Source organism: Nerophis lumbriciformis, linkage group LG17 (genome assembly GCF_033978685.3).
Source record: "Nerophis lumbriciformis linkage group LG17, RoL_Nlum_v2.1, whole genome shotgun sequence".
Taxonomy (NCBI): Eukaryota; Metazoa; Chordata; class Actinopteri; order Syngnathiformes; family Syngnathidae; genus Nerophis; species Nerophis lumbriciformis.
This window is the reverse complement of record NC_084564.2, coordinates 25,445,001-25,467,994: the sequence shown is the minus strand read 5'-3', so window position 1 is coordinate 25,467,994 and position 22,994 is coordinate 25,445,001. Positions and strand designations below refer to the sequence as shown.

General features: G+C 39.8%; 2 protein-coding genes across 4 annotated transcripts in view; one reads left to right on the top strand and one right to left on the bottom strand.

Moving 5' to 3' along the window:
- The window catches only part of rsrc1 (arginine/serine-rich coiled-coil 1), a 300,071-nt gene extending 292,893 nt beyond the window's left edge, over positions 1-7,178 (bottom strand). The window contains exons 1-2 of one of the 2 annotated variants that reach the window (XM_061972977.1): positions 7,120-7,178; positions 6,575-6,760 (exon numbers count right to left, since the gene is read on the bottom strand). In XM_061972977.1, the coding sequence (XP_061828961.1) occupies positions 6,575-6,744 (170 nt within the window). In that variant the 5' untranslated portion in view covers positions 6,745-6,760; positions 7,120-7,178. Of the gene's footprint in view, positions 1-6,574; positions 7,094-7,119 lie in introns of those variants that run through there. The other variant, XM_061972976.2, reaches the window with a different exon arrangement.
- A 3,501-nt stretch (positions 7,179-10,679) lies between these two features.
- On the top strand, positions 10,680-22,394 carry shox2 (shox homeobox 2). 2 transcript variants are annotated; one of them, XM_061972077.2, is made up of 5 exons: positions 10,680-11,006; positions 12,867-13,075; positions 14,609-14,666; positions 14,729-14,817; positions 21,325-22,394. In XM_061972077.2, the coding sequence occupies exons 1-5, from the start codon at positions 10,742-10,744 to the stop codon at positions 21,580-21,582; spliced, it is 879 nt and encodes a 292-aa protein (XP_061828061.1). In that variant the 5' UTR covers positions 10,680-10,741; the 3' UTR covers positions 21,583-22,394. The 2 variants fall into 2 exon arrangements, with proteins under 2 accessions (XP_061828061.1, XP_061828060.1); XM_061972076.2 differs by having other exon boundaries at positions 21,289-22,394.
- The last annotated feature ends 600 nt before the right edge of the window (positions 22,395-22,994 follow it).

Genomic DNA, 22,994 nt, shown 5'->3' with positions numbered 1-22,994 from the left:
TTTTGGTGTAAGTAACTGAGTTAGTAACTGAGTTACTTTTGAAACAAAGTAACTAGTAACTGTAACTAGTTACTGGTTTTCAGTAACTAACCCAACACTGATCATAACCAAGCATAACCATCCTGGCTACCTAGTGGAAGAGGAGAGACTCAATCAAGTGGTTGCAATTCACAATTAAAAAGAAGAAGAAAGGGAAATGGATAAATACTGTCAATACCATAAGTGTGCAATTATTGTTATAGATTTTTGACAGTACTACACTGTGAATTTTGCACCCTCATGAAATAAGCACGTGGTATACATATTTAAGTGTGAGTTCGGAAGGACGTGGATTACACAGCCCAAGTGTTAGCGTGCCCCAATATTGCAGAAAATACATTTTCCAGTGGGTAAGGGAGGCCCAAGTTGTATGATGTTCTCGGGCATGTTCACCACTGTGTTACATAGCCTTTCCTTTTAACAACACTCAGTAAACGTTTGGGAACTGAGGAAACACATTTGTAAGCTTCTCAGGTGGAATTCTTTCCCATTCTTGCTTGATGTACAGCTTAAGTTGTTCAACAGTCCGGGGTCTCCGTTGTGGTATTTTAGGCTTCATAATGCACCACACATTTTCAATGGGAGACAGGTCTGGACTACAGGCAGACCAGTCTAGTACCCGTACTCTTTTACTATGAAGCCACGTTGATGTAACACGTGGCTTGGCATTGTCTTGCTGAAATAAGCAGGGGCGTCCATGGTAACGTTGCTTGGATGGCAACATATGTTGCTCCAAAACATCACTTACTGTACAATGTCTGCTGTCACTAGGATGCCGACTGATTGGATGTTGACATATTCCCATTAAGGTAAGAAATTACCCTTAATACTCGCGGGGAAAAGGTGGGTGGAACCAAGCATCTTTCCCCGTCGTTCTAACTATTCCCGGGTTTAAATTGGCAGTCAAAGTGTATCAATTTGTTAAAATACGTCTTTGTCCTTCAACTATCCAGGTGAGAGGCATGATTTATGATATACAATAAAGATTGACGAACAAGGCAACGAGGAAGCAGCTGATCAGTCGATCATGCTGTAAGCGGACTTTTATTTACGAGTTAGAATGCATAAAGATGCAAAAAAATACATCCCTTATCATGTCTTTCATAATGATTGTGAATGATAGGCAACATTTTAAAAAAAAGGGCAGTTCCCCTGTAACTTAATTAAATAATTGTAAATTAATCAAGATTTATATTTTTTCCATTAAGTGATTTTCTTTGGGTTACTCAAATAATCCACTTACTTTTTAATTTGTGCATTTGATACAAATAAGGGAGCTATGTTGTTTTGAAGTTCACACATTTATCTATTGTCTTAGGGTAGGGGTGTCAAACTAATTTTCGATCGGGAGCCACATAGAGAAAAATCTATTCCCAAGTGGGCAGGACTTGTAAAATCACAGCATGATAACTTAAAAATAAAATAAATAAATAACAACTTCAGATTATTTTCTTTGTTTAAAAATAGAACAAGCACATTCTGAAAATGTACAAATCATAATGTTGTTGGGGTTTTTTTACACTTACATGTTGCGGTTAATAGTATTCTATCTTTATTTGTCGTTATTTATACTTTCTGAATAAATTATGTGATGATGTTCATCAGTCAACTCATTGGTGTTAATTTTCAATCTATCAAGATAAAAAAATAATATCAAAATCAAATTACAAGATGTACTAACATGTGTTTTTTTTTTTTTTACATATATAGCATAATCTAAATAGATACAAAGAATTGCTATTGCGACATCTACTGGACACATTTACAATAGCAGTTTCTTTCATTCAAAAATGTTGGTTTATTTTTATACTTGGCTAACTCATCCTGCGGGTCGGATAAAACCTGTTCGGAGGCCGGTCTTACGTTTGACACCCATGCCTTAGGTTATGTCTACACTAAGCCGGACAACCCCTTAAACGATTAATTATTTAGCCTAAGCCCCATTTGAGCCACACTAAACTATCATTTAAGGTCCCCCTCCTTGAATAATTTTTTACACGGGTAAGTGCGCCATGTATTTCTTGAATCTGCGGCTCTTAGCTTTGTGTGGACTCATCGATCGTTTACAAACTGAGTTCAGAGAGGAAGTGACACCAGAAAGACCGCGCCCCACACGGGAAGTGACGTCAGAAAGAACGCGCCACAGCCAGCTTCATAATAAAGCGGTTTCGTAACTCGGAGCTAACCACTGGAAATATGAAGGCAAGTCATCCAGACATGCCTGTGTTTCTCCTTTCTCTACATGTACAGACGCTTGTGGAAATCACACATGAATACCTTAAGAGAAAACGATTGCAGCTATTTGGGATACAACACTTCTCAGTACGCAAGAGAACTTTCCAATGTGCGGCCGGGTCAGCCGTGATGCTACTTAGCGAAAAACGTTGTTCATTTGTCGAAGGAGAGACAACGAGAATGCGAGCTCCTGAGGAGTGGCCTGACCAGATCCCTAGATTGATTAATGTCAAATGTTCTTTATCACATTGTTTACGTGTCTAACAAAGATTTGATTAATTTATGATGTCTCAGGTGTGATTCACTACAATAGGGCCGCACAGCACACTGGATTCCAGTTAATTGAACTACCACAACACTGGATATTGTTCAGATAAGTTACATTTAAGAACTTGCACACAAAGCAACACTGGAGGTGACTATGACGTGCGCACTTTCCGCGCATGCGTACTAGGTCGCGTTGGGCCGGCGGACGGAGGGGCGCAGGGGTCTTAAACGGTGGCATTGTTGTGTGTGGACAAAGATAAGGTTAGGTGTGATTTACCCTGGATAACCTTATCTGGCTTTGTGTATGTAGTGGATGTGCCTTATGGGCATCCATAGTTGTGATGCCCATAAGGGACATGCTTATTTATAAATACATTGCAATGATTGTTCATTCCTTGTTGTACATTGAAGAAGGGGAGATGTAGTGGATGTCCCTTATGGGCATCCGTAGATGTGTATGTGCATGCGCAGTTGGTTCAGTAAAGTTTACACCACTGAAGTGGGCAGCCGTGTGTGTGTCACTGATTTCTACAGTGTAAACGGGGCCTTCGTGGATATTTCAGGAGAGTAGACGTTTTGCCTTCACAAATGCATAGCTGCCTTAATATTTGGCCTATGGACCATGGTTCAAGTACCACTGGACACCTCCAGGCAGCTACAACCCTGGCCTAACCCCCTTACCCCACCACATCCCACCTTCCCGGATTGTAAATAATCAAATGTAAATAATCAAATGTATATACTTGTTCTTATGCTTTCTGAGCTCACTATGTTCACCGCTCGCTGTACATATCCTACGAAGTGAGACCAAAGCTGTTACAATGTCCATTTCTCAGATGATATAATTGTTGATGACTGAAGTATGCTGATTGCAACCTAACCTAACCCCCCGCCCCAATCCCACCCCCTGTATTGTAAATAATGTAAATAATTAAATGTATACACTCTGATGATTAACTTGTGTGATGACTGTATTATGCTGATAGTATATACAGTATTTGTACCATGAATTGATTAACGTGGACCCCGACTTAAACAAGTTGAAACCATTTTCTACCGCTTGTCCCTTTTGGGGTCGCGGGGGGTGCTGAAGCCTATCTCAGCTGCATTCGGGCGGAAGGCGGAGTACACCCTGGACAAGTCGCCACCTCATCACAGGGCCAACACAGATAGACAGAATACATTCACACTCACATTCACACACTAGGGTCCATTTAGTGTTGCCAATCAACCTATCCCCAGGTGCATGTTTTTGGCGGTGGGAGGAAGCCGGAGTACCCGAAGGGAACCCACGCAGTCACAGGGAGTACATGCAAACTCCACACAGAAAGATCCCGAGCCCGGGATTGAACTCAGGACTACTCGGGACCTTTGTGTTGTGAGGCACATGCACTAACCCCTGTTCCACCGTGCTGCCCTCGGGTGTTACCATTTAGTGGTCAATTGTACGGAATATGTACTGTACTGTGCAATCTACTAATAAAAGTTTCAATCAATCAATCAAACTGGAAAGCTTTTTTTCTGAGTATTTGCGATGCTTATTATTATTTTTTTCAGATATTTCGCATTTTAACTTTTATGTCACGTACCTACAAGTTGCACTCACAACTTGCCATCATTTGAGTTTTTAGCAACATAAAAATGTGTTAAAATGGGTCTGCATGTAGTATTACTCCAGTACTATGGAATACCCTCCCGGTAACAGTTAGAGATGCGACCTCAGTAGAAGCATTTAAGTCCCATCTTAAAACTCATTTGTATACTCTGGCCTTTAAATAGACCCCCTTTTTGGACCAGTTGATCTGCCTTTTCTTTTTTTTTCTCCTCTGCCCCCCTCTCCCTTGTGGAGGGGGGGGACACAGGTCCGGTGGCCATGGATGAAGTGCTGGCTGTCCAGAGTCGGGACCCGGGGTGGACCGCTCGCCTGTGCATCGGTTGGGGACATCTCTACACTGCTGACCTGTCTCTGCTCGAGATAGTCTCCTGCTGGCCCCACTATGGACTGGACCAGGGGTAGGGAACCTATGGCTCTAGAGCCGGATGTGGCTCTTTTGATGACTGCATCTGGCTCTCAGATAAATCTTAGCTGACATTGCTTAACACGATAAGTAATGAATAATTATGCTGGTAATCACGATATTAAAAATAACGCTCAAAATATAAAACATTCTCATGCATTTTAATCCATCCATCCATTTTCTACCGCACCTGTTCAAGAAATAACAATGTTATTAAAAAGAATTAGAGACTTATTATACTCTAAAAATGTTGGTCTTACTTAAAAAATGCACGCATTTAGTTGTCCATCCATCCATCCATTTTTTACCGCTTGTCCCTTTCTGGGGTCGCTGGAACCTATCTCAGCTGCATTCGGGCGGAAGGCGGGGTACACCCTGGACAAGTCGCCACCTCATCACAGGGCCAACACAGATAGACTGACAACACACTCACATTCACACACTAGGGCCAATTTAGTGTTGCCTATCAACCTATCCCCAGGTGCATGTCTTTGGGGGTGGGAGGAAGCCGGAGTACCCGGAGGGAACCCACGCAGTCACGGGGAGAACATGCAAACTCCACACAGAAAGATCCCGAGCGCAAGATCGAACCCCAGACCTTCGTATTGTGAGGCAGATGTACTAACCCCTCTACCACCGTGCTGCCCGCATTTAGTTGTATTCAGTGTTAAAAAATATGATATGGCTCTCACGGAAATACATTTTAAAATATTTGGCTTTCATGGCTCTCTCAGCCAAAAAGGTTCCCGACCCCTGGACTGGACTCTCACTATTATGTTAGCATACTTGCCAACCCTCTCGGATCTTCCGGGAAACTCCCGAAATTCAGCGCCTCTCCCGAAAACCTCCCGGGACAAATTTTCTCCCAAAAATCTCCCGAAATTCAGGCGGAGCTGGAGGCCACGGCCCCCCCCCCCCCGCTCCATGCGGACCTGAGTCCGCTTTTCCACAATATAAACAGCGTGCCTGCCCAATGACGTTATAACTGTAGAATGATCGAGGGCGAGTTCTTGGTTTCTTATGTGGGTTTATTGTTAGGCAGTTTCATTAACGTCCTCCCAGCGCGGTAACAACACACAACAGCAGTCACGTTTTCGTCTACCGTAAAGCAGTTCGTCTGCCGTAAACAGCAATGTTGTGACACTCTTAAACAGGACAATACTGCCATCTACTGTGCATGCATATGTGACAATAACATCTACGGCTTTTAGAGAGTGCAGTGCACAACTGCACACACAACAAGGAGACGAAGCAGAAGAACGAGGAAGACACAGCCGTGGCGACGCCGACGACGAGTAAGATGAAGAAATACGCTTGTAAGTTCCAAGCCGCAGCTGCGATTGGACCTGGATAGCCTCCGGGAAGAAGTAGTGGACTACCAAGTGCTTGGCAGTGAAGATCTTCCTCAGGAAGCAAAGATTGACCGGTTTTGGGCCATGCTAGGGAGAGATGGAAGATTCCAGACTCCAGTGCATTTGATGAAAGCCCTTTTGTGCGTGCCACACAGCAATGCATCATCAGAGAGGGTGTTCAGCGTGGTTAGAAAAATAGTGACAGAGAATAGAACAAGGATGGACAATTCAACCCTTAACTCAACAATGAGTAGATGAGTGTTATGTGTGTGTATATGTGTAAATAAATGAACACTGAAATTCAAGTATTTCTTTTATATATATATATATATATATATATATATATATATATATATATATATATACATATATGAAATACTTGACTTGGTGAATTCTAGCTGTAAATATACTCCTCCCCTCTTAGCCACGCCCCCAACCACATATGCTTCCTCTCCAAGGTTTCTCATAGTCATGTTATTTATAAATCAACGTCCCATTGGGGTTGTGTGTTTTTTCTTGCCCTTATGTGGGCTCTGTACCGCGGATGTCGTTGTGGCTTGTGCAGCCCTTTGAGACACTTGTGATTTAGGGCTATAAAAATAAACATTGATTGATTAGCGTGCAATAGGACTCTTTTTTTTTAGGACCACGCCGTGCACCCACCTCCTGTCCCTGGACCGTGAGCGGCTGCGGCGGTTCGACCGGTGGCTCCTGCTGCTGGTCAACCTACTACCAGAGGAGGAGGAGGAAGAAGAGGATGATGAACGGCGACGTTGTTTTCGTTTCTTCCGGCTTCTGCTTCCCTCGTCACTGCTGGATGAGCGGCGCCCCATACTGCTCGACTGTCAGCTGACACACACACACACACACACACACACACGGAGGTTCAGGCTTTCTTACTCGGTATCCACACTTTCACGCCTGTGCGAATTCAAACCGCTTGAATAACCAACTCATGGTTCATTTGAAAATGAAACGTGTGTGTTTTCACTCCGCTTCTTCTTCTCATACTATTTGTTTGGACTAGCTAGCTAGCTGGCTAGCGAGCTAGCGGCGCTCACTCAAACAGCGTCACACTCTAAATCGGTAACTTTACAGACGCCCGTTCTGGAATAGCAATGCCTTATATTCAGCATTTCTGTCATGAAGGCTAATTTACGGAATAAACGAGTAAAAATTATGTATTTGTCACAAATCTCGCTTCTCACCGGCGTCGGAGAGCTGCAAAACACACATGCGATGCACTGCCAGGCAAAACTAGCCAAATTAGAGGGCATCGATAGAGCGGGAGTCTCTGAAATTAAGTGTGAAATAGTCGATCGATCGATTACATGGGTCTGGTAATGTTTTTGAGTGTTTTTTTCATCAGTTATCACCGTTTAGATGTTGATTATATTGCATGTTGTGTTCATGATTACATTTCTTATCAATGGATCTTAGAAAAAAGTGAAGTTTGACTTGACATTTGAGAACATACTTGAAATCTGGATACATTTCCCTCACCCAACCTAACCCTCCCTCCGCGTCTCACCCCCCATATAAAGTTAAAGTTAAAGTACCAATGATTGTCACACACACACTAGGTGTGGCGAAATTATTCTCTGCATTTAACCCATCACCCTTGATCACCCCCTGGGAGGTGAGGGGAGCAGTGGGCAGCAGCGGTGGCCGCGCCCGGGAATCATTTTTGGTGATTTAACCCCCAATTCCAACCCTTGATACTGAGTGCCAAGCAGGGAGGTAATGGGTCCCATTTTTATAGTCTTTGGTATGACTCGGCCGGGGTTTGAACCCACAACCTACCGATCTCAGGGCGGACACTCTAACCACTAGGCCACTGAGTAGGTATTGTAAATAATGTAAATAATTCAATGTATGTACTCTGATGATTAACTTGTGTGATGACTGTTTTAAGCTGACAGTATATATTTGCATTTGTACCATGAATTGATTAACGTGGACCCCGACTTAAACAAGTTGAAAAACGTACTCGGGTGTTACCATTTAAGATAGATAGATAGACAGATAGATAGATAGATAGATAGATAGATAGATAGATAGATAGATAGTACTTTATTGATTCCTTCAGGAGAGTTCCCTCAGGAAAATTAAAATTCCAGTAGCAGTGTATAGAGTTGAGATCAAATTTAAAAAGTAAAAAGTATATAATGGGGGTATAAATGTAAACAAAATAGAAAATATTACAATAAGAATACAAATAAAAAGCAACAATGAGAATAAAAATATAACAGTAAAATAAGAATATAACAACAGAAACTAGACAGTAGTAACCATGTTATGAAAAAGTATTGCATTGTTATTGTTTTTCCCCTGTCATCCGAGTACCCCTCCCCCCAGAGAGGAGTTACAGTCTAATGACCTGTGGGACAAATGAGTTTTTGAGTCTATTAGTCCTGCACTTGGGGTGAAGCAGTCTAGCACTGAACAGGCTCCTTTGGCTACTGACAACGGTATGCAGAGGGTGACTGCAGGCATCATCCAGGATGCTCACTAGTTTTTCCACAGTCCTCTTCTCTGTCAATTGTACGGAATATGTACTGTACTGTGCAATCTCCTAATAAAAGTTTCAATCAATCAAACCGAAAGGCTTTCAAACTGCACATAAGTCACTTTGTAATATATAAGAACATAATATTCTACTGTAATATAAATGATGTAGAATTCATTTATACCCATTACCCATTTAGTTAACATTCATTAGAGTGTCATTGTCTTCCTTACATTTAAGTATTCTGCTGTGCTGCTCTACAGTTGATTGAATTGTAATTGCTTATGCATGATGTACACCAAAGTACAGTACATCAAAAAGTATGCACATTCGTTTGCAGCATTGAGCTAATTTGCATGAGGTCATATTTGCCATAAAGACATCGTTCACGCTAAACAGCATTAATTGCAGCACGGAAAATGAAGAGTGCAAACACATTAGGAGGCAGTAGGTGCAGATGAATCCATAATACAATTTGCCTGCAACAAATTAATTCGGGTTGCAGGGTAAACAGGATGCTCATCACCTCAATTAGGGATTCATGCTGCTTTCAGCATGCAGTAATTAATGCCTAAAGGTTCACGCTGGAAAAAAAAGAAAAGTCGTTAATATTTAATCCGGGAGAATTATTATGATGCTATCGAAATAGAATATCAATAAACACGTTTAGCATTAAATTCATCCGGCCTTTTTTATTTATGTATTTAAGATCAAAGAAAAAACGAAATTCGCTCTAATTCTATTTTGATCGATATATTCTCTCTCTGTTTTTGTTTATTCTGCAAATAATAACAACACTTTCTGCAGCAATAATTAGAGCCCATTGGCAAAGTGGCGGCAAGAGGCACGTTAATTGAACGTTTAGCTGCTATTTAACATCATAATGACGACCATAAAAGGCCCACTGAGAATTAATATTAAGCTGTATATGGTTTACTAATGGTGCTCATTTTAAGACTCGTCATTTGCCAATTAAGAAGGCAACACTGGAATGAATAAACCAAACTGGGTTATTACTTAAATGCAAGAACACCTATTTACTAATAATAGGGTTATAATCACTATTCTAATTTCACATTAAATTGAATTTGTGTGGCATTTCACGTTTAAGGAGGGATAGAAAAAGAGTAAAGAGCATAACATAAAGATAACTTAAATGCAAGGATGAAAACAATTTAAATACATGAAATGCAAAATAAATAACCATGCAATGCGATTTATTTATAACATGCAATATTGCATTTAAGTATGTGTCACCATGTCTTCACATGAGCAATAAAACGTTTTCCTATAATTAAAATCAACAGAAAATGCAAATAATTTTCATTGTAAATTCACAGTAGATTCCTGGCTAATAATTGCATTACTTTTACAGTTACATTTACCATCATTTATATGTGAAATACAAGGCTACTGCCACAATAACCTGTTGAAAATGTACAGTATTTCCCAGTGAAATAATACTGTTAAACCCTGTGACATTTTAACAGTGCAAAGATTGTTCAGTTATAGTTAGGAGTCACTCCTGTCTTTTTTTTGTCTTCTTTTTTTGGTATACCTGCCTGTGAATTTGGTGATGTGGAGTGAGGAAGGACTCCTCGTCCATGTGCTCCTCTCTCCTCTCGTCTCTTGTCATCATTTTCACAGATTTGTAGGCCACGCCCCTGCCGAGAGAGAGAGAGAAAGAGAGGGGGGGGGGGGGGGGGGGGGAGAGAGAGAGAGAGAGAGAGAGAGAGAGAGAGAGAGAGAGAGATTCATTGCATTCGCTGGGGTGTTTAAAAAGTAACTCAGGACAATAGCAGCCAATGAGCGCCTAATTAAATTAATTAGTCCTTCTTGTCAATCTTGGTTTAATGGCCAATAGCAGCAGTAGTGCAGCTTAATGTTTTTTGGGTTGTTTTTTTTGTTTTTTTACTCCCTCACTTCCAGGGTGGATGAGGATGGGGGGCGGGGGGGGGGGGGCTCATCCTGGCATCCTGAGGGGAGGTAATTTGCACGGATCAAGGGGGCAAGGCGCCGCAAAGTATAAATAGTGTGACTTCAATAGAGGATCACCAGCAGGTTCCCAACTCCGCTGCACCAAAGGAGGAGAAATTGGCCGAGGAAGACGCATCTCTATGTACCATTTTTTTTTAAAGGTGGCGCCTTCCTAGAGAGTTGGCAGCATCACCTACATTTTCAAGGGGCCACATTGATGTCTTAAGCTGTCGTGGAGCAAAGGGAGCGGGTGTGTGTGTGTGTGTGCGTGTGTGTGCGTGTGTGTGTGTGAGAGTGTTTTTTTTTTTTTCCTTCTCTTTTGAGAGAGGAGAGGAAAAAGAGTGATGGAAGAGCTCACCGCCTTCGTGTCTAAGTCTTTCGATCATAAAGTCAAGGAGAAGAAGGAGGTGATCACCTACAGGGAAGTGCTGGAGACCGGCGCGGCGAGAGCAGGGAGCCGGGAGAGTTTAACCGCGGAGCCCGGCAGTCGGGAGGAGGCGGAGGCGGCGGCGGTCATAGCCCGCAACGCTGCGCTCTCGCCGGGGAGGGAGACAGACATGCTCGGGCCGGAGAGAACCAGAGAGGCCGGTAGTCCCAAACTCATCGACGGTAAGGAGAGTCGATACGTGCATATGGATCTGCTTTGAAGGAAGTCTATACTGCTAAATAAACCTGCTTAATCGGGCTAAATTGGCTGATTATCCGGTTTAAAGAGCAACATCAAAATGCACACAAAAAGTGGAAGTTATTACTTCTTATTTTAGTTTTACAAATGCTTGCAGTCAAAAGTGAGAAATGGTATTTTCTTCACAATTTAAGTCAAAATGCACCATTTAGACTTTATTCAAAATACATTCTAGAATGTTTGAAATTGCACATTACGATGAAACGCCCGATAAAGTGTACTCTCTGCACAATTTAAGTCAAAATGCACCATTTAGACTTTATTCAAAATGCATTCTAGAATGTTTGAAATTGCACATTACGATGAAACGCCCGCTAAAGTGTACTCTCTGCACTATTTAAGTCAAAATGCACCATTTAGACTTTATTCAAAATGCATTCTAGAATGTTTGAAATTGCACATTACGATGAAACGCACGATAAAGTGTACTCTCTGCACAATTTAAGTCAAAATGCACCATTTAGACTTTATTCAAAATGCATTCTAGAATGTTTGAAATTGCACATTACGATGAAACGCACGATAAAGTGTACTCTCTGCACAATTTAAGTCAAAATGCACCATTTAGACTTTATTCAAAATCCATTATAAAATGTTTGAAATTGCACATTACGATCAAACGCCCGATAAAGTGTACTCTCGCCACAATTCAAGTCACAATGCACCATTTAGCCTCTTTTTTTTAAATACTCCCACATTTTTTGTTTATACATTTGCATATTTCGTTAAAATGTCTGAAAATGAGTCCTCTCTCGCCGTTCAAGTTTGCAAAATGCATTAATTTTGCAAGCAAAAACAATATGTCAACCATTTTAATGAGAATGTGTATTTCCCCCTGCTTTAAGAGTGCCGTTTATTATTAGTAGTATTTATTTTTTTGTAATCCTTCCACCTGGTTGACTCTTTAAAATTGCCTTTTATTGATCAAATGCATGAGAAATTGAATTAAGTGCACTTTATTGTGCAAAAAAACTCTGAAAAGAGTTGCATTTAGTATTTTTCTTTTAGCAAAAAAAATGCATTCTGCAAACGTTTGACAGTCTGATCATGCATGTTAATGATAAAGTACATTATGGTGCATTTTCTGCACCATTCGAGAGGTTTGCTTGGTGCAAAAAAATAATAAAGACAATCACGCTTTATAGCATTTTTGTTAGCGTTCCTTAAAACACATTTAACAAAAATAATTGTTAACCATTAAAGTGAATTCCAGTCACGTGCACATTTGCAGCAACAAGGTGTGTTTTTGGTGCACAGGTGGAGTGTAAAAGCTGCTCATCACACCTTTTATTCATGTGGCTGGTTTGTTTTAAGTGCACTCAAGTGCACTCATTTATTATGATATTTAGACGTGGAAGCAAACTCAAACTTATATATTTCTAGTTTGCACGAATTTAATTTACACGTTGTATTCATTAAAAAAAAGGAAATATGTGCACACGTTTGAAAGCCGCGTGTGCAGGCTTGTTAAAATGTGGCCGTGTGTTTTGTGCGTGGATCACAGTGGGCACAGCGCAGCGGGCTTGCATATTTATAAGCAGTTTAATAATTAAAGAGCTTTATGTAGCTCGACAAAACATCCGAGTTCTGATCGCTTTTTGAGGTTTGGGGAGGGCACTCGTCTGTGGATCACACATTACCACTGCAGGTCCCTGTGCGTTTTGGGGCTTTCACTTTAGATCTGATGCACCTGCAAATGATCACAGCATGGAAAATGATTATTTTTGCATGGCGTTTCCAATCGTGCATTGTCATGACGTGATGCATGTATTTGATCCCTGCAGGAAATACGGACGTGAAGGAGAGGAAAGAGGAGTCCAAGCCCATGGAGGATGAAGCCCAGACTAAAATCAAACAGAGACGAAGCCGGACTAACTTCACGCTGGAGCAGCTCAACGAGCTGGAGAGGCTCTTTGACGAGACCCACTATCCGGACGCCTTCATGCGGGAGGAGCTGAGCCAGAGGCTGGGACTGTCCGAGGCCCGGGTGCAGGTGAGGGAACATGCACGCCTCTTCCCTGTGAATGCAAGAAACGAACATGCACGCAAAAATCCCATTGTGCACAAAAAAATACTATAAGTCCACATTTAAATATAAAAGCATGCATAATAGTAACCATTTTTTTTTGGGAGAAAAAATAAATATTAACCACAATGGTTAAAATGAATGTACAATTGAATGTGTTTCAATAAATATATTTATTTTCACGTTAACATTTTACATAAAAAAAAAAACCTTTCATACATTTAACAAAAATAATATGTTTTCAAATATTGTGACAACAATGTGATGTGCACTGCTGTGGAAATATAAATGAAAACGAATAGATTTGCACATTTAGATCTATTATGTGTTCCGATGAATGTGTGAGTGCATGCTTTTAATCCTCATTATCCACATTGATTGTAGCTATATCGGTGTGTGCGCGTGCGTGTGCGCGTCTGTGTGTGTGTGTGTGGACATGGCCGGGTGCATGTTACCATGAGGGCCCATGAGCAAAGACCATCTGGGCAAGAAACCCAGTAAGGCTTCCAAGGAGGATGAGGAGGGGTGGTGGTCTTCAGACATGTGTAATGAGAGCAGGGGGACAATGAACATAACTCATTTGCATCACCAATGACACTATATGGCATTAAATGATATGGCAATCATCATTTTTTTCTTCCAGTATTGAGTTAAGGAAAAGGAAATCTTTTATTTTGTAGAGGTCTATCCCAGCCTTAGCTATAGGATCTCCCCCAATAAGAGGCATTGTGCGGAAGGATTTGCATACATTAAATGTTTTATTTTCCAGCCAAAATCTACACCCTGCACCTACACAATATTTTCCCCACTCTTTTCTTCCTTTAGAGACTGCATGTTGAGTTTATTTTCTACTGGACTCAAATCAATACCTGTGCTTTTATCATGGCCATGAATTCCAAAGTGTACAGAAAATGGTCCATAAATGAAATAAGCTGACAGCAAAATCTATATAATTTCAATCAGGCCTGTACATGTGGGCTAATTTAACTCAATTGTTACAAGTCGTCACTATATTTTTCTTACGCGGTACTGTCTTTTCGAGTGTTTGCATGGATTTTCTTCAAGAATAAGGAGTAATTAATTTTAGTGGCCATTTAATAAAAGGAACAGCAGTGCAAGAAGAGAAGGGAGGTACAAAAACATCATCATAGAGCTGCTGCTATTCGATAGCAGAGTCCATTCAAGTCTTCAGGGACGCTCCTGTATAGAAAGATGAAACGGATGCTGACAAGGTTATTTATTATAGTCCAATCGTCCTGCACATCTCCACAAGGGTTGTTTCTATTTGCCTGAAATGGGATTCAATACCTTTTAGTGTCCTTTTTATGGATTATTGGCAGTTTTGCTTGCTTATGAGTAATACATAAAATGTAGGCTTAGCAGTACCATTAATATTTCTCCATGTACCTTTGGGATGTTTTTTTTCTTCTTCTTCTTCTTCATGTCATTGCTGTGAAGCATCTGCCAATCAGTAATTTAATTGGAACTCATTCCCTGCAGGTTTGGTTCCAGAACAGAAGAGCCAAATGCAGGAAGCAGGAGAACCAGTTACATAAAGGTAAATATATATTTGAATGCTATTTGTTGATTCTTGGTCCCTCATTGTGCTGTTCTCTTCAGGAGTCCTGATAGGAGCAGCCAACCAGTTCGAAGCTTGTCGCGTGGCGCCATATGTCAACGTGGGGGCTTTGCGGATGCCATTCCAACAGGCAAGTTGCTTAAGTTTCCTTACAAGCCTAAAATATGCAGACTATGCTGTCCTGGCACATGTTGACTGGATGCAATGAAACATAAACAATGTGCCAACACAGCAAGGTGTTTGTATTAATGCATGATTTTATGGCCTGCAACTGTGGTTCTCAAACCTTTTTCACCAAGTACCACCTCAGGAAAAAACATGGCTCTCCAAGTACCATCATAATGTACACAATACAGTAGCGTAGTAAGCCCAAGTATTCATCAAAAACAAGGGAGGTTTTATTTACCAAGTATATTTATTATTTTTGGTCACTATAACATTACAGGGCTTCACGGTGGCAGAGGGGTTAGTGCATCTGCCTCACAATACGAAGGTCCTGAGTAGTCTTGGGTTCAATCCCGGGCTCGGGATCTTTCTGTGTGGAGTTTGCATGTTCTCCCCGTGACTGCGTGGGTTCCCTCCGGGTACTCCGGCTTCCTCCCACCTCCAAAGACATGCACCTGGGGATAAGTTGATTGGCAACACTAAATTGGCCCTAGTGTGTGGATGTGAGTGTGAATGTTGTCTGTCTATCTGTGTTGGCCCTGCGATGAGGTAGCGACTTGTCCAGGGTGTACCCCGCCTTCCGCCCGATTGTAGCTGAGATAGGCTCCAGCGCCCCCCGCAACCCCAAAGGGAATAAGCGGTAGAAAATGGATGGGTGGATGTAACATTACACAAAGTTTGAACGGTAACAATATACTTTAATCAAGTAATTCTTTGGCGTACCACTCGTAGTACACATACCACCGTTTGAGAATCTCTGGCCTACATTTTAGGGATGTCCAAAGGCCAGTCAAGGGGTAATTTGTAGACCACAATGATTTTTTTGTGTTTTTTTATTTAGTGAAAATAGAACTAAAAAACCAGACTTGCAGCAAAGTAGTTCTACAAATTACAAGTGATCTGCAATGTCACCTATAACTGTTTCTTAACCAAGAAGCCGGGGTGCACGGTTGGGCCGAGAGCGTCTCCCAGAGGGCTGACAAAAAAATGGACTGCGGCGGTATTCAGTTGTAATACACTTTCCCACCACCTGTGGCAGTAATGACAATATTCAAACAAAAAAAAAAAGGATGGAGCTAAAGTCAGAGAGGTTTCTTAAGTGCAAGATTTATGACTAAAGTGGAAGAGATGTTTTTTCAATTGCACTTTAATTTTATTGAAAGTTTATTTAAGAAACATCCATCCATATATATATATATATATATATATATATATATATATATATATATATATATATATATATATATATATATATATATATATATATATATATATATATATGTATGTTATTTATTAATTAAGTCAAATGTTTTGATTTTAGCACTGCGTAATTGTATGTTTATGTCATTTTCATCAGTTTTTATCTGTCCCTTCTTTTGCAGTATATTTGATAAGTATTTATTTTTAGGTTACATTTTTTTTTAGGTTTATCCTGTTTAACTGTAAGTATGTTAGATACACTTATTGACTATGATTCAAATTAAGAGTAAGATTCGTAATTCAGTGTTAATACCTGAGTAGGTCCCGCTGTAGTGGAAAAGTCGGGCCCCGAGGTCAAAAAAGTTAAGAACCCCCGACCTATAACACAAAGCTAACATGTTTTTTTAAATATATACTGAAAATATTGAGCAGGATTACACAGCATCTAACACAATTTTTTCACAGTAAAACAATGCACTGTAATATTACAAAAAAATGACTGTAAAAATGATGATACTCTTATGTTTTACAGCAATTTACTGTTATTTCACTGTAAAATAATGTAATCATAGTCCTCGATTTACTGTAAATTTATGATTACTGTACATTTTTAACTGACTTGTCTCTTAAGTTGTTCCGTAGATTACGTTGCACACGCTTGTACATTGATTGATTGAGACTTTTATTAGTAGGCTACACAGTGAAGTACATATTCCGTACAATTGACCACTAAATGGTAACACCCGAATAAGTTTTTCAACTTGTTTAAGTCGGGGTCCATGATACAGATATATACTATCATATATACTATCATCATAACACAGCCATCACTCAAGATAATCATCAGGGTATATACATTGAATTATTTACATTATTTACAATAAGGTACTGGTGCTGTTACACTGAGAGTAATTAAAAAAAAACCTTACAATTGTGAAGTAATTGTCATTTTATTGTAATCAACCGTACAATGCACCCACAATACATTTCTGTAAAAATATATTTCACAGTAATTTACTGCAAATGTTTCTGTGAAAGTACTTCAATTATTAGCCAGTAATTTGCTGTAAATTTCAATGATTATTTGAGTCTTTACCATATCTTGACCTATATTGGATTTGTTTATTGCAATTAACAAAAAGTTGATCAATGTGGGCCCACATAGGCATCTTTTGATATTTTTTGGATGTGGCCTATGGTGGGAAATATTGATTGGCCTACACCTTTAAAATATGAGGCCGTATTCTAACCTGCACCTTTACTTAATAGGAATATTTAAAAAAAAGATACGCATTTGAAATAACTCCAAGGATATTTATTTGTTGTGGTTCTGATGTATCCTGAAGGAATACTGATTTAGAGACAGCCTGATAGAATTCTTAAATGTTGCAGAATCCCAAAAGTATAATTGGAGAATACTTGTTGATTTACTGACATTTATGTATTAAAAACTGTCGTTATATTTGTAAGCAGGGTAACTAGCATTTTTTTGATCTAGTCACTGTGCTTATACAGTCATAGCTATATTTAATGTGTTTGGATCAGGGGTTTCCAGCGAGGGCCACATATGTAAAAATAGAAGTATTTGAGGTGGACACCTTTGATATAGTTATTAAACACGCAAAAAGCAACCAGATTAGGGCTGCATTATTAATTGATTATTTTGATTTGATTTATATTATGCTGCTTCGATTAATTGTTTAATGAGTGCAACTTGTAAAGATTGATAAAATGCGGACTGCATAGAGTGCCCGGAACTTTAAATACGCGGATATAGTTTCCGCACGGCCCCTGCAATAGAGCGCACATGATAGCGGTGGTTTGTGGGTGCTGTGATCTGTGTGATCTATTTATTTTTGGAACTTTCACCCATGTTAAAAGTGCAATTTCAATGTTGACGGTGTGCATTTGTTCGAAAAGATAATAAAGGTTGTGACAAGCAGAATTTATTCCACCTAAAATATGCATGAAGTTTGTTTTTTACCTGATTACCCGATTAATTGGACAAACTAATCGATAAATTACTCGACTACTAGAATAATCGGTACTGAAGTATGTAGGCAATGAAGATTAAGCCATGCTTAGACGGTAAATACAAAGTGAAGAAAAAAACCATCCTACATCTCAACTCTATGTACGGTTGCCTGAAACAATGTGTATAAAGTTATGTATAAGCTATATATATATATATATATATATATATATATATATATATTTATATATCTGTATGAGCTAATTATAAATTGTACTCTTGAGTTTCTGCGCACAAAAGGGGTGAAAACGTGTCAAACCATGCACATTTTCTGTGTTATTATTTCTCATTAGTCAGATTGACTTGAAATTTCTCAAACAGCCTAATGTGCTCTTTAAAAGACCAACTCTAACTATACGTCGTTTGGACAAATCACCAGGATTGTTGGTAAACACCTTTTGGGGTGTAAAAAATAGAAGTATTTGATACATTTATTAAAACGTCAAAAATAGACGTTTAACATTAAGACAAAAACTGGCTATACATCCCAACTTTGTATAATAATATGTATAAGCTGACAAAACTACAACACACGAAAGGGTGACAGCTTGTCAAAACATGCATGCCTACTGTGTTATTATTTTTCATGTTAAGAAAGCTCCATTAGTCAAATTTGGTTTGAAGTTTCTCACACAGCTCTTTAAAACACTGACTGGCATTTTGCCAAGTTGCCCAGAAATGTGGTACACACCTTTTGGGGACTGACAAGCACATGTGTGTACAGTGTGAGCAAGATTGGTTGGAAAACGTGGCTGTTGTCAAGCAAACTTTGCACGGGCATGGGCGGGACTTAGCAACTAATTGTCCATAAGTACCGCGTTGATGTAGGCTGACACAAGGGTTCTTAACATTTTTTGATCTTAGGGCCCATATTTTCTACTACAAAGGGGTGTGGGACCTACTTGAATAATAACACTTAATTAGGGTTGTACGGTATACCGATATTAGTATAGTACCGTGATACTAATTAATCATATTCGGTACTATACTGCCTCTGAAAACGTACTGGTATCCTGTATGGACTTGGTATCAAATTGATGCCCAAATTTGTGGTATCATCCAAAACTAATGTAAAGTATCAAACAACAGAAGAATACGTGATTATTACATTTTAACAGAAGTGTAGATAAAACATTTTAAAAGAGAAAGTAAGCAGATATTAACAGTAAATTAACAAGTAGATTAATAATTCATTTTCTACCACTTGTCCTTAATAATGCTGACAAAATAATAGGTAGATAAATGACACAATATGTTACTGCATATATCAGCAGACTAATTAGGAGCCTTTGTTTGTTTACTTACTAATAAAAAAACGAGTTGTCTTGTATGTTCACTATTTTATTTAAGGACAAACTTGCAATAAGAAACATATGTTTAATGTACCCTAAGATTTTTTGTTCAAATAAAGCCAATAATGCAATTTTTTGTGGTCCCCTTTATTTACAAAAGTACCAAAAAGTACCGAGAAGTACCAAAAATTTTGGTACCGAGACCGGTACCAAAATATTGGTATCGGGACAACACTACACTGAATTAATAATCCTCCTCTTGATTTTAATCGTATTCAATAATCCTATCTAATCTACTTAAAGTTTGCAATCTTTTAGAATGATATGAAACCATGTGATTATCATTTATTTAACATACACTTTAGGATAGGGTCAGGCTGATCAGTAAAATAAGTACTGACCAAATATACTGCATAAAAGGGACTACAACATACCAAAAAAATAACTATTAACAAAGAATATGCTTCTTAATTTAACAAACTGCCCATAAAATTAAAGTGCAAATGAAAGTACAGCTTTACCACTTTAGTCATAATTTTTGAGCTTAAGCTCCAGACTTTTTATGTTTATTTGATTTTGCCATTACTGCCACAAGTGATGGAAACGTGTATTACTACTGAGTATGTAGTGGTATGTAGTATTTTCCCCCCCCTCTATGATCAATGTTAATTACAAAACTAAATATGGGATATAAATAATAATGGAAGTATAAGTGTTTGTTTATAGTATATTATTGGTACAAATGTTTAACCAACACGTGTGCAGGGATATTTCACATGTCATTACTGTGTATATATTTGAACAGTGTTTGTGGTGTGTACAAGGTGCATTTATAATAGGTTGTGTAAAGGAAATTTCATATATTTCTCTGAAGCTCATCTTGTATTTGACATTGTTTATAGAGTTAAGCTAAATAAGTGCTCAACTTCAGCCTAAACAAATTCGGTCTGTAAAATTGTCAATTTATGAATGTAAAACTGCGATGAGGTGGTGACTTGTCCAGGGTGTACCCCGGCTTCCGCCCGAATGCAGCTGAGATAGGCTCCAGCACCCTCCGCGACCCCAAAAAGGGACAAGCGGTAGAACATGGATGGATGGAAACTGTTTATTTTGTTGACCACTGACCGAAGAAATAATAAAGTAAATAAACTAAAAGTATACCAAACACTATAAAAATGGGACCCATTACCTCCCTGCTTGGCACTCAGCATCAAAAGTTGGAATTGGGGGTAAATCACCAAAAATGATTCCCGGGCGCGGCCGCCGCTGCTGCTCACTGCTCCCCTCACATCCCAGGGGGTGCAAGAAGTGGATGGGTCAAATGCCGAGAGTAATTTCACCACATCTAGTGTGTGTGTGTGACTATCAGTGATACTTTTAGCTCGGTTGGTAGATCGGCCGTGCCAGCAACTTGAGGGTTCCAGGTTCGATCCCCGCTTCCGCCATCCTAGTCACTGCCGTTGTGTCCTTGCGCAAGACACTTTACCCACCTGCTCCCAGTGCCACCCATTAGATATTGGGTCTCACTATGTAAAAGCGCTTTGAGTCACTAGAGAAAAGTGCTATATAAATATAATTCACTTCACTTTAACTTTTTAATACATGGACCAAACAAATATTTTTTTGCCGACCCTTATGGTTAAAAACACTGAGCTGTAGCGTGTCTTTCGTCTTTACACTTTGCCACTGACCAATTAAAAATGAGTTTTGGGCTGCAATTATACCCCCCCCCCCCCCCCTGGAAACCCTTAGTTGTGAGAGATGCCCATTGAAGACCCTCCCCACCCCCCTCCCCTGCACTATTGACATACAAACAAGTACAAGTGAATGTCCCATCAGCCACTGCCAACTTAACGCATGTTCTCCCCCTTCTCTCCCCCCTCCCCCACTCCCCACGCGTGGGTCCCTACAGGATAGTCATTGCAACGTGCCGCCCTTCTCCTTTCAGGTGCAGGCGCAGCTGCAGCTGGACAGCGCGGTGGCGCATGCGCAGCACCACCTGCACTCGCACCTGGCGGCCCACGCCCCCTACATGATGTTCCCCGCTCCGCCCTTCGGCCTGCCGCTGGCCACGCTCGCCGCCGAGTCCGCGTCCGCCGCCTCCGTGGTGGCCGCCGCCGCCGCCGCCAAGAACACCAGCAAGAACTCTAGCATCGCCGACCTGAGACTGAAGGCCAAGAAACACGCGGCGGCGCTGGGCCTGTGACGTCAGAAAGAGGACGGAGACGCAAATGCGCGGGAAACGCCGGGACACTATTTATGTTTTTTTTTTTTTTTTTTTTTATAATGAAGGACGACGAGTATAACTATAAGATTCTAAGATATTTATGAGATTATGAAATGGAGGGGATTTTTTTTTTTTTTTTTTACGCCGAAAAACATGGACGGCGAAGAAGAGAAGCAGGAGGAGGAGGACGCAGCTGGCACGGTCGATACTTTGTCAAACAAGGCGAACCATTCTGCAGTTTGTTCGAATATTCTATGACTATTAGGACTTCGTTTGGAACATTTTACAGAGGCTGGCCTCGTTATATTCAACACCTCCCCTCCACACAAAGGACAAGAGAGGGACTTCCGGTCCAAAACTTTTGCATGACTCAACTTTTTTTTGCCCCTAAAGATGAAGCCAGAAATGTGACATCATAATATATGTGCTTTTTTTATTTTACATTTTTCGCTAAGTGGTGTTTTATCTCCTTTTTAAAAGGAGCTCATTATGTTATATATATGCCATATTTAATGACAGTATATAACACAAAATTCTGTAAAAAAAAAACAAAACGGTACGGACACGTGTAAAATATGTTTATACACATGCATATTTTTTTTTGGTATTTGACTTTATTTTCGTTTATGAAGTCACATTCTTCCTGTATGTGTAAATATGTTTTTTAATAACAGTGCAAGTGTACGGAGCCCCTAAAGGGACAGATTTTTTTTTTTTTTAAAGAAAAAAAAAATCATGACATTTTCCATCATGTGAAACGTGAACCTACCTAACCAAAATGTTTTCTTTTTTTTTTTGTCCCTATAATAAATTAACTAAAGGTTCTTTAATGAATGAGTTGACATTTTTATTGCAGGATACTAAGCCTTTGTTGTGAATATTATTTATTGGTAAAGCCTTTTTTTTTTTGCTTTCAATAATTCATGACTTTGGCGGAAGTCTTTTGATAACGTCACGAGTGACAGTTGTGTTTAGTGTGGAACATTGCTTGTTCCCTTGCCAAACTCATGCAATATTCATGCATTTTGCTTGTGGAACATTTGGAGAGGAGGACTGATCATTTTCAGCCGACAAGCTAACAAAACAGGGAGATAACAGATAAAGAGAGTGGACATTCACTGCAAGAGAGAGAACTATTTTAGCTGTTTTCAATCCTATTATTATGGCATCTGCTGCTGGAACCTCCTGTTAATATGACTTAATGCAGTGTTTCTTAACCCTTGTTGGAGGTCTGCCACAACATATCTGTTTCTTAGCTGTGGTCCGCATGGGCCAAAGGGGGTACTAAGTTGTAATACACCTTTCCACCACTTGTGGCAGTAATGACAATCTCAAACTAACAGAAGAAGTCTGGAGCTAATGTATGTACTTTGATGTGCACTTACTGTATG

Bases quoted from the DNA above. Each gene is read 5' to 3' on its own strand.
- shox2 (XM_061972076.2), top strand. From the start codon at position 10,742: ATGGAAGAGCTCACCGCCTTCGTGTCTAAGTCTTTCGATCATAAAGTC. The intron at 14,667-14,728 runs GTAAATATATAT...TGTTCTCTTCAG, and splicing joins GGAGAACCAGTTACATAAAG to GAGTCCTGATAGGAGCAGCC. The intron at 14,818-21,288 runs GCAAGTTGCTTA...GGGTCCCTACAG, and splicing joins TGCGGATGCCATTCCAACAG to GATAGTCATTGCAACGTGCC.